The sequence below is a fragment of the Ambystoma mexicanum genome, chromosome 6q, assembly GCF_040938575.1.
Source record: "Ambystoma mexicanum isolate Mex_15411 chromosome 6q, UKY_AmexF1_1, whole genome shotgun sequence".
Lineage (NCBI taxonomy): Eukaryota > Metazoa > Chordata > Amphibia > Caudata > Ambystomatidae > Ambystoma > Ambystoma mexicanum.
This window is the reverse complement of record NC_090937.1, coordinates 291,803,613-291,815,731: the sequence shown is the minus strand read 5'-3', so window position 1 is coordinate 291,815,731 and position 12,119 is coordinate 291,803,613. Positions and strand designations below refer to the sequence as shown.

Genomic DNA, 12,119 nt, shown 5'->3' with positions numbered 1-12,119 from the left:
TCATTATGACAGATTTATTAAAATATGTCCTGTGTCGGCATGATGTGTCGGGTTCGAATGAGAGGTATTCCTGATTTATTCACAAAATATAACACTTATCAACACAAAATTTCCTATACATATATCTAATTTGATCCTCTATCATCTTCCTGAATTTCTGCTTCATGACATTTTCTGATCCTGCATTCGCTCCAATGTAACAATATTTTACATGCATATTTTCCCACCAATTAACTGGCAGGTTTTCTTTGTTCCCAAGGTCTGGGTCCAGGCATGGCCTTTGTTGAGTCAAGCCTGCCATAAAGTAATTTACATTCTTTCTTCCGGGGCTAATGCCCATCTTTTCTAATCTTCTTTGAGCAGAGGGTCTGACTCCACCCCTCAATCAGATAACACCTTCTGGTGTCCATCAAATGTCATAAGCTTAGTTAGATGGACCACAGATTTGAGTTTCAATTTGAAGTATTTTAGAAAGTTCAACTCATTTTATGGCTGCCTTTATTTACCCAGTTGCTGCCCTCAACCAATCATAAATTCCTTTCCATCCATGCAGCAGCTTCAAAAAGATGTTTTAGATAGATAGTACATAGGGGGGATCACTGTTTTAGTGTGCCGAGCAGAAACTAAAGCCAATTCTTCTGAAAAGACACTGGTGATTTTACAGGTTATAATCTCTGTTACACATGAGGCCCTTTAATATCTTGCATCATGTGCTAAATGTTAATCTTTACATCCTAACATATATTCACATAAATCTGGCATTTGGAGATTCCTTTTCCCCTGTGTTTATTGTTCTAAGCTGCAAATGCACCCATTTCCGTGATCATTGTTTTCAGTGTTGCTAAATTACCCTTCATTCTTTGCACTCTGCGTCAGCAAGGCTGCACTTTCGACATCAGTCACATGTGATGGAAAGTAGTTTCAGGCCTTTGGCCTAGTCACTCAAATGAATGGCCCATTTCATTTTATTTCTCTGGACACAGCATTTTGATATGGCAGTTCAGAACAAAATACTGCTGTTGAATTTCCTGCAGTGTAGTGTCATATTCCATGCTCCTGGTTTGTTTTCAATCTGTAGAAGGCCCACCTTTCTATGGCCTCTCTGTTTTATCCATGGATCAGCGTACTTCCGGCAGTTTGAAAATGAATTGCTGGCCTCTCTCTGCCAATCCACAATGTGTTCAATGCTCTGCACTTTTAGGCCCACGTGGCCCGGGAAGTTCACTTTTGTCATGGGGCTAAATTTGAACCCCACACCACTGAGCCGGAATGGCTGAAAGAGGCGCAGCATCTAAGACTCGTAGAATGCTCAGTACTGTAAAGCAATGAATGAAGCTTTCTTCAAATGTGCCCGCCAAACGGGAAGCACTGGAAGAGGCTTAGCATCTAAGGCTTATAGGATGCTCTAAACTGTAAAGCAATGAATGGAGTTTTCAGTTTACGAGGCCACCAAAATGGAAGTACTGGAAACGCCTCACTATCTAAGCTTTGGTGCACGCTCAATACTGTCAGCATCCAGTTTCACATTGCACAGAAGATAGGCTTCACTTGCGGCATGTTCTCTTGCAAAGACCACCCATCATAGACATGTTTGCTCTGCCAAACACTGCCGCCACCCTTGGTGTGATATGAAATGAAGACCTGGTTGCTTCTCATAGTCTGCATGCACGGCAGCCATCCAACTGACTTGAATATTGTGTGGCAGGCGCCCCCAGTCCCTAAATCTGACACAAGCTCATGAATTGCAATCTCCCTTGTAAGAGCCACAGTTTCTGTTCCCCAACACTGAAATCTTTACCACTAAGGGGTTATAGGTCAACGTTTCGACTCAAAAGGGTCGAATGACAAAAGGGTCGAGTCAATTCGACCGAAAAAAAGGGTCAAATGATATTTTTTTTGTTTTTTTGGGGGGGGGAGGAGTCCCCCCATCCCCAAACCCCCGTTTTTGGTGTAAAACATCGTTTTTTACCTATACTAAAGCAAAAGAAAATATACATTTTAAAACAAAAATTCGATCCTTTGTTTTGGGTCCAATTGACTCGACCTTTTTGTCATTCGACCCTTTTGAGTCGAAACTTTGACCGGACACCCCACTAAGGTTAGTAATATGGAAATACTAAATAAAATAGCATTCACAGGAGCTGCAAGCTGCAAGTTTCTGGCCCTAACTTGAAACATTTGCTTATTGCTACTTCCTGTTGTGACTCATTTGTGCCTATTCGGGATGGTTTGTCCCCAGTCAGCTCATTTTTTCCTCTTATGACTTCCCTTCTTTTGGTGAGGTCAAGTCCAGGAAAATGAAAGGAGCAAGATTTCTTGGTAGTTGCAACCTGCCTTTCAATTGTCACTGGGCAGTGCCAATGTAGCCCCCTGAGAAATACAGATGGTACGAAGTCTGCAACACAGAGCCAATGGTCTGTGTGCCCCTAGACACACTGTCAGCTGAACATACCACGCTGTACCAGTACAGATATTCTAAAAATGCAGTCAAGCAATGCCGGCCCTAAGAACTTGCTACAAGGGTATCAAGTGTGTGCCCAATAGCTGAAATATGTTTTCTTTTAAATATACTTTGAACTATATGGACAGGCATGTTTTTGAATGGACAGCAATGTGTTTCAGTGGAAAGTGGCTCAGCAGGCGTGGCACTTGCCTCTGTTCGGAACTCTGACACCCCTCACTGCCACCAAGTCTTCCCAGCCCCCACCTTTGCTCTGCGTTGATTTGTCAGTTACGATGGAACCTTCTCCTTGCAAGCCATCCCTCCTGCCACCTCTTGTTCTCCTGTACTTTACATGGAGTTGTTTTTCAGACTTTCTACCACCTAAAATGAGTATGACCCCCTTCCTCTAACCGACAAAAGCCCTGGAGGTGCACCTAACATGTGTGGATGTTTTAATTAATTCAATCACTTTATTTTATCATAAAACATTGTGTAACTCTTTCAACAATGTTCGGCATGACAACATTTTATTTACAGTCTCGCCGTTTTTTGCACCAGCTTTCCAGTCATATAAATTGTGTCGAAAATGTATAGTTATTGCAGCCTTAGTCTTGGTACTTGGTACATCCTGTCTGAACCCCCACTATACCGGTAATTGAAATGTTCCCAAGCCCATGAAAAGATGAGCTAGGCCTTGTCCTGTGCCCTTGTTGCTTAGTGTTTTGCCCTGTGCCCGGTCCTAACTTGCACCAAGGCTTGATGATGCTGTGGGAGCTCAGTTTAGGTAGCTGTGTCCCCTGCTGTGCCATTGCCCACCTTGGACTGCGACTGCTGCTCCAGCTCCAAAGCCCAAGAATCAGAACAGAGCGAGGGAGATCTGCGAGGCTGCCGCTGCCCCCACAGGCCTCGCCATTCCTCTTAACCTAGCCTCATCCCTTCTCACCCACACAATCCCTGATCTCTCGCTGGGCCCACTCACTCCGCCTTAAACACTCCCTCAATGCCTCACTTTGGCCACTGTCAATTCCTACCCACAACCCGACCTCATCCTCCAGCCTGCCCACTACTTTTCTAGTCGGCTCGTCGCCATCTCCCCAGCCTGCCGCTGGTGATGTCATGCTGATTTATACCATGCACCGCTACCATTTGCAAGGTGCGTGTAAAAAGTGCCAGTGCTGTGTTCCTACTAACAGCTTTGGACAAAGCAGCCATGTCTGGAATTAGCCCTCAACGAAAGTGGCCTGAACAGTCAAGGCGCACCCCAGAGCAGTGTCAATCAAATAACATTTGTAAACTTACCCCCCTAAACAAAGTGGACAGCTATCTCAGATACCATGTATCAAACATGCCTGTTGGATTTTCCCTTTACAGTTCTCGTGCACCATAATTTCCCAGACTCCTCTCTGCCTGCCCTACTGTCATTAATGGTCACACTGTCATGGTATCTGAAGTCATCGTTGGCGGATGGTTGGGCGGTTAATTATTTCTTTATCGCCCATCAGTGGCGCGAATAACAAACACAAGATTCTGGAAAGAACAGTTAGTGCAGTTACTGTGTTATTAAGCAGCTGTGGACATGGCAACCTGTGACGCGCGACAGCCGTGTGTGGTTGGTTGAGCTCGGGTTTGTTGTTCATTCCTAGTGCAAAGCATGCATGTAGCAATTACATGAGATAATTTACAAAATGGCAACTTTTTTTTTTTGACAAAAATTAGACTTTGATGTAAAACTTTTGCGCAGTATAAGATTCAATTACCTTCATACAAAATCATCACGCATTATAAAGTGGACCGTACGGGAAGCGAGAATAGCTGGGTGTATGATTAAACCTTTTAGTTCTTTTAGTGTTCTGACCAGGAACATGCAGAGAATAATGCGGGAGTTTTTTTTTTCTTTGCCCTTGAGGCCCGTCAGCCTGGTTCGCAGAGGAGAAACCGGTTGTGTTTTCCTTCAGTGCTGTCTGTCAGGTGTGCGGCTACCTGCGTAGCTTGCTCGGCACCCAGAGTTGCGGCGGCTCACAGAAGTTTGCTCTTAGAAGTTTACCCGACCTTCATCCGGCTGCTGGCACTGCCATTACTGCGCCCTCATGTGAGGAGAGGAGCACAGAGGGGCGACATCTGACAGCGCAGTGCTTACAAAAAAACAACAGCACTTCGCCCGTGTGACGGTGCTGGCAGCAGCCTTGGAGCCATGATTGCTGTGTGGACCTTGTTCTCTCTCCTGGTAGGTCGCTGAATTGTGCCTGATTCGAACTATTAGCAGTGTTATTTTGTGGCAGGATTGCCATTATTGCCAAGTATTCCATGGTTCTTGACGGGTATCTGTAATTCCGATGTTTAGCATTCCACCATTTTGAGATATGTTCATGTGACGTGCCAGCCACTCTGTTGTTGTGCTTCTGACCCCCTTTTACCGCAGCCATATACCCTCCCCTTCAACCCCCACCGCACCATTCCAATTGTTTTTCACTTCTATTCTACTCCTGCTCCCCTTATATTCCTACCTTTTCCCCCTTTCCCTTTGCCTTCAAAACTACCTTTGTCTTTAAGGTAGTGTTCTTAAATCGCTCAGGCTTGTCCAAATAGTGGCGTGCCCATCGTGACCCAGACGCCATGGTTACGCCACTATTTGCACAAGCCTGAGCGATTTATGGACACTATGGTGGTGAGGGTCGCAGAACAAACACGTGTTCACATAATAGTAATACAGTTGCAGAGAAAATATGATCTCTGCTCTCATTCCATGTGAAAGTGAGACTGAGTGTGGGGATGTGTTGATAGTGCTAGCAGCCTCCGGGCTGTGGGCGCGCTCTTGCGTGAATGACAGATGGTTCTTATACAGCTGGTGAGGGGAAAGGGTAAGATGATTCTCTTTTAGGAAGTGGGGCAACTATAAACACTTCTAGGTTTTTAAATCTGTTTTTATTTTCATATTGTGAGAAACCTGAGGGAATCCTTACTCCTACTGCCCCTGGATCCTCTGCTCAGGCGGCCAGGGAAAGTCCATCGCATTTGGAACCTGACCCTGGGAGGTGGAGAAGGGAGGGAGGATCACGTGGGTGGAGGGTCCTTGGGGATTGGGAAGAGCGAACCCACAGGAGAGACATGGTATCCCCCTTTCCCTTCCGAAAACCAACCTAATCCTCCCCTGGCCTTTATGGGCTACTGTAAAACAGCTCCCCCCTAATTTTCCTCATTCAACCTACCACGGTACTGGGATGAGGAAGAGACGAGTAGGAGAAGTGAACACCAGTATGTCATTTCACCACACTAGTACTCAGATGAGGAAGATGCCTGCAGAATGCTACCAACGTCAGGCATGCACCTCTAATTGTGGTCAGGCAATGCTAATTGGAAACTCACACTTGCAACCGTATACGAAGGGAGGAAACCAGCAACACTCAGAGGATGAAAAGGGAGTCCTGTGTGTGAGAGACCAACAGGGAGTCCTGTTTATGAGCAGGCTGCCGTGGTGCATCAAGCAGGAGAGCTAGGATGCCGGCAGACGATCCTGAGGACCTGTGAGCCCAGAGCACATTGGCCTGTTAGAATTCCACAGGTGTGGGAGCCTCTGCCAGCGAGCGCAGAGAAGCAACCGAACGGCAAACGGGGCTCGTAGTTAGAGGCAAGCCAGCAGGCAGAGCAGAAGAGAAGCGATGCAGCTGCCCAAACGGAACGCCGACAACCGGTGAGTCAAGGGGAATGTCACTAGGGGCTGCTTAGAAGTCAGACGAATGCCAAATGAACCAAATGACATGTGCAGATTGAAACAAACCCAAAGCCATGGTTGAATGAAAATAAAGCGGCAAAGTAAATAGTCGCAAATATTGACTATTGAATCGAATTAAAACTTTATGGGCAAAACTACGATCAGATGAAAGATAATTCTGGAAGTGCTCATTTTAAAGCAACATACACAATAAGAGAGCAAGTGTGGAAGTTTGCGAAAGAGCATGACCGAAAGGTGGGAAAGAAAAGAAACCACCACGCAGTGAACATTATGCATGAATACAAGACTGCCAGAGGATATGTGACACATTGTGGCAAAGCCAATAGCTAACCAGGAGAGTCAGCCAGGAGAGTCAAGTGAATGTGAACCTACACATAAAGACAAGAGGCCGACAAGGAGAATTTAAGTGAGTGGGAATCTTTACAGAGGAGCAAATATAGAAGAGCCTGTGAGGGCTGAAGAGCCCAGGGTTCCTGGTTGCGCAACCCGTAATGGGTGACAGTGTGCTCTGACAACTGCGCCTAGACCAGGGAACCCTCAATTGTGAAATTCAAAGACATTGTTGAAGTAAACCGAGGCAGAGTAATTTAAGTGAGCTGTAAATTCAATCCAGAAGGAGTGTCAAGTTGATCTGGAGTTGTGTTGAACATTGAAAGACTGAAACCAGAATTAAGTGGCAAGTTGAAGACTTGGGGAAGGGAACCCCGAGGAATTGTGGAACTGTGTTACCTTGAACTTGGGAAGGGAACCCCAAGGATTTGTGGAACTGTTTTGGATTTGAGAAAGGTAATCTGGAGACTTTTGTATAACTTTCTTGAACTTGGGGAAGGGAAGCTGAAAAGGAGGCTAAGCGCTGGATGAAGCTCAGAACTTTGTTTTGATCGCCATTTCCTTTATTGTTGGCATCCCTAAACATTGTTTAGCTTTAGTTGTGAGGGCAGGGGTAGATTTTGGACACGGACTTTTACATTGAACATACTGACTCAGACCTTCCTTAGCTTGTTTATGTGGGGAAATCCCACATTAGCATAGGGCAAGTTAGGCCTTCAACCATCCTGACATTTGAGTTAATAAACCATTTTTTTTTAACTTTGAATCTGCTGTCTGTGTCTTGCTTCATGATGCCTTCCCAATATTCACACCCTTCTCCATCCTCGCTCCTTCCATCAGCCCCTCTCAAATCCCCACCCCTCAGTGTGGTCTCAAAACTGGTGACATTGTCAACTCGTTCTTCATCTGCCCCCAAACCATCCCTCCCCTTTCTTCCCCTTCCATCTCCTGCTGTTTACATAACATTATCATCTCGGCCAGGCCCCAGCTCTGAATATTTCTAACCCACGACAATAGGACCAGGCCTTTGGGGGCATTTGCATGAAATTGCAATCCGACCCTTGACCAGGAGCAGCAAAAACTGTTCTATCTTTGTCTGGGTCTTATCTCTCTTTCTTCCAGGCACCAATCCCCACAGACACACGGATGGCTTACATCCGTAAAACCCATGCACTCAAGAGTTGACTCTGTGTATCACCTGTCCCCAGTAGGTCGATCTCACTGGACATTCTCACACCTTATGCCAAAATCCCTCTGATCGCACCCACACCGAGGACAGCAATGAGATACCCATTCATTAATAGCATGAAGCCTCGATGGGGGTCATATAAACCCTGCCTATGAAGTATTGGGCAAGCCTAAATCTCTCCTCTCTCAACACCTTTTTCACCTGTTCCTGTATGCAAGCCCATTTTACTTCCGATATTGCAAACCCCATATCAACAGCCCTTCAACTTGTACTTGAAAGCAAGAGTGTAGCTCACGCTCATTGGGAGGTATATTCCTGCCTGCAAGTGGACAGCTGGAAGCTCTCCCTCTATCAGCCAGTTACCTGTGCGGTGCCCAATCTCCAGTCAAGGGTTTTCTCGAATCTCGGCACAGCCTACTCTGGGCCTTGTATGTATGTGTCATGATCTCTGCTTCCAAAAGGTCAGGGTTTTCCCAACTCCCTTGGAAGCAGATCCATAACCCAGGTTCCGAGTGCCAACCAGTCCCAATTGGGACCTTTTGGACCCAGTCCTGGCGCCAGTGGCACCAGGCTCATAAATATGCCCAGTCCCAGCGCTGGAAGCGCCGGGCTCATAATGCTTGGGTGGACTTACCTTCAGCAGACCATGCTGCTTACTTGCCTGCCAGTTGAGCCTCTGATCCTCTTCTGTTTGGAACTACTTTTCCTGTTGGGTGGGGCTGGAGCCACTCCCTAGATTCAGAACACTGGAACTCTTCTGGAAGGCAGGAACTCTTTTCTTACCAGGAACTCTTTTCTTACTTAGGCGTGGCTGTGGAAGGAGACACCTAAGCACTACAGGAGGCTATTTAAACCACACCCGGTGGATGAATCTTGCTTTGCGTTATTCTGCAACCTCTGCAGCAGAACGCTCATCGTGTCTTCTGCATCCGGTCCTGGGCCTAAGGAAAAAGGCTTACCATCCTGAATCCAGTCTTCAGCAACACCTATAAAGACAAGAAAGAACAGGTTAGCATTCCGGCATCTGAAAGGCAAAGGCTTACCATCCTGAATCCAGTCTTCAGCAACACCTATAAAGACAAGAAAGAACAGGTTAGCATTCCGGCATCTGAAAGGCAAGTTTACCAACTCTTCGCACGCTCCGGAGGCCTTCGGCGCTGCATCCCGCATCTGAAAGACAAAACAAGGTGCGTTTAAAGACATTGGGGAACTTTAATACTCACGTGCCATTACTCCTTTCCACATCTAATCCAGTGGGTATTCCGGCACCCTGCAGCCGCTCCGAACTCGTACCTGCAAAATAAAAAGACAGTTAGAGCGCATAGTGAAGCAGGCAACAAGCGCTTACTTACGTGCTTCCAGGCGCTTCTATTCATCACACGGGCTCCATCTTCAACTCACTTCAGCCCGTCATCCGCCATCGCCGGAACCCTGCAAAACAAGAGACATCATTACTAAAGACTTTAAAGACATTTGAATGACTCGAAACTTACCGTTCGTGCAGTAAACGATGGACAGCAGTCCTCTGAAGTCAAGAGGCCTGCGCTACCTATCCAGTGAAGAAACTGGTTACAGCACCCTGCCCCGAGGCAGATGGAGAGCTCGGCATTCACTTACCTAAGGTGAGAGCGTTAACCTTTGGGGGTCTACAGGAGAGGAGAAGAGGAAAGAGATAGGGACACCCCAATAACCCCAGTTCATTAACCCCATATTTTCTATCTGCAGACATCTTACTCTACACGTCAGGCATACAGTGCACAGAGGTCCAGCCCAAAGAGCCAACCGGGTGCTACACATCACCTTTGAAGATACGGTAGTCGCCCAGTCAAGACCGGCGCCTCTGCGAGAATCAGGTGAGCGTTACAGAACGCAAAGCCTACCGCAAAACCCTCGCCCAGGCGCTATGGAAACCTCGGATACTGACCCCCTAGCCCGGTTACTTGGGGAACTAAGGGCAGAAGTGCATGCAGCTCGTCAGGAAACGAATGCTCTAAGAAGGGAACTAATTATTTCCAAGGAGAGAACAGACAATCTTGCTAGACAAGTGCTACAGTCACAAGCCGGACAGACCCCGTTACCCGCATCAGGGGCAAATCTTCCTTCAACATCCTCTATGAATCCAGTGCAGATCAACCTACCTAGGAATGTACCTCTGGCTCCGCCCGAACGATTTTCTGGTGACCCAAAGAGGTTTGCAGTATTTATCAATCAGTGCCGGTTGCACTTCTTATGCCGGCCAGCAGCCTTTCCAACTGATCAAGCAAAAGTAGCTTTTGTACTTTCGTACCTTAGTGGCAATGCGGCAGACTGGTCGATCCCTCTAGTTAATCAAGATGATCCGGTTCTCCATGATTTTCAAGCCTTTCAGCTTAGTATGGAAAAACTGTTCGCAAGACATTCACAGGGGCAGGCCTTGGACAATGAGCTTCTTTCGTTGCAACAGGGTAATCAAGACCTTTTGGCTTATATTGCATCTTTCAATAGACTAATAGTGGAAACTCAATGGCCTGAGGACAAAAGGATTACGCTGTTTTATAGAGGTCTACGTGGAGAGCTCAAAGACGTTTTAGCCCAAGTAGTGAATCCCCCACAAGACTGTTCGGATTATATAGACTTGGTCGTTCAAATAGATCACAGGCTGCAGAACAGGAAGGCCGATCGTTCCAAGTTTGATGCTCGAGTATTTTCCAAACCGCCAACTCCTTCCAAAGGAGTAGACTCCGGGGAACCCATGCAAATAGGGGGTCTGAAAGGTCCTCTAACACAAAGGGAGCGGGAAAGGAGGAAACAGTTGCAATTATGCCTATATTGCGGAAACTCAGGGCACTTTCTTCGAGACTGTCCGGTGAAACCTGCCAAGAAGGCAGTAGGAGCTGCAGTTACCAAAGTTACAAACTCTGAGCAGGGAAACGACCTCGCCCGACAAGAATAGAGGTCCTCTTGCCGAGCGTGAAAACCAGTTCCGTGACCTCGCATTTCGTGATACCTATGGTCCTCATTAGCCCTGATAATCCGGATCGATTACATGCAATTGAAGCTTACGTCGACAGCGGTGCCATCGGCAATTATGTGGATCATGAAATGGTTTTGAGGATGAATCTAACTCTTTGTCCCAAGGCTGTAAAGGACGTCATTACTACGGTGGATGGTACGGAGATAGCCTCCGGGCCAGTAACGCATACCACTCAAGAGGTGACGCTAGTAAGTCAAGATGGACACCATGAGAAGATCGTGTTCGATGTGATCAAGGCCCCTCAGTTTCAGATTATTCTAGGAATACCTTGGTTAGAGAAACACAGTCCTCTGATCGATTGGCGAGCAAGAACGGTCCAGTTTCCAGAATGTGTCTCTACTTGTCACCCTCCACCTGGTGTTGCACTGGCCGCAATTTCTTCAGAGACTCCCCAGTTACCTCCCGAATACCTAGAATACCAAGATGTTTTCCGGAAGGATCAGGCTAACTCTCTACCTCCTCATAGGTCTTATGACTGCCAGATAGACCTGATACCTGGATCTACTCCTCCTTGTACTAGAATTTATGCCCTCACCGAGCCTGAGAACCTTCACCTTCGACAATACCTGGATCAATACCTGGCAAATGGGTTTATTCGTCCTTCCAAGTCCCCTGCTTCTTCAGCTTTGTTCTTCGTTCCAAAAAAGGAAGGAGACCTTAGAACTTGTATCGATTATCGCTCCCTGAACCAGATCACCGTTAAGAATAGATATCCGTTACCTTTGATCCCTGAACTCCTGGACCAAGTCAGAAAAGCATGCATATATACAAAGCTGGATCTTAGAGGAGCTTACCACTTGGTACGAGTAAAAGAGGGCGATGAATGGAAGACGGCCTTCCGCACCAAGTATGGGCTATTTGAATATCAGGTCATGCCCTTCGGACTTTGCAATGCCCCGGTCGCCTTTCAATATTTTATGAACGATGTCCTGAGAGAGCTCATAGATGTATGTGTTGTTGTTTACATTGACGACATCCTCGTTTATTCTTCATCGGAATCTGAACATCGGAAACACGTGAAAATGGTCCTCGAAAGATTGCGTCAACACAAACTTTTCGCTAAGTTGGAAAAATGTGTTTTCAACGTGACTGAAGTTGAATTCTTGGGATTCATATTATCACCTGGCGGAGTGCGTATGGATTCAAAGAAGGTCGATGCAGTTCTCAAATGGCCATCACCATCCTCCGTAAAAGGTGTGCAAAGCATGTTAGGCTTCGCTAACTTTTACCGCAGGTTTATCCCCGAATTCTCTCGAATAGTCCAGCCCATCACTGCCTTGTTAAAGAAAAACAAACGTTTTGAATGGTCTACCGAGGCGGAACAAGCTTTCCAGGATTTGAAGACTAAATTTATCTCTGCACCAATCTTAAAACACCCTCGCCCCGAACTCCCCTACATCGTGGAAACTGATGC

General features: G+C 46.6%; 1 protein-coding gene across 5 annotated transcripts in view; it reads left to right on the top strand.

Annotated features, from left to right (window-relative positions):
• PALM2AKAP2 (PALM2 and AKAP2 fusion) overlaps positions 1-12,119 on the top strand; it is a 1,039,983-nt gene that overhangs the window by 805,330 nt on the left and 222,534 nt on the right. Inside the window, exon 1 of one of the 5 annotated variants that reach the window (XM_069630776.1) lies at positions 4,402-4,667. The exons of the other annotated variants lie outside the window; for them this stretch is intronic. Coding sequence (XP_069486877.1) covers positions 4,635-4,667 — 33 coding nt within the window. The 5' untranslated portion in view covers positions 4,402-4,634. Of the gene's footprint in view, positions 1-4,401; positions 4,668-12,119 lie in introns of those variants that run through there. 5 annotated transcript variants of the gene reach the window in all.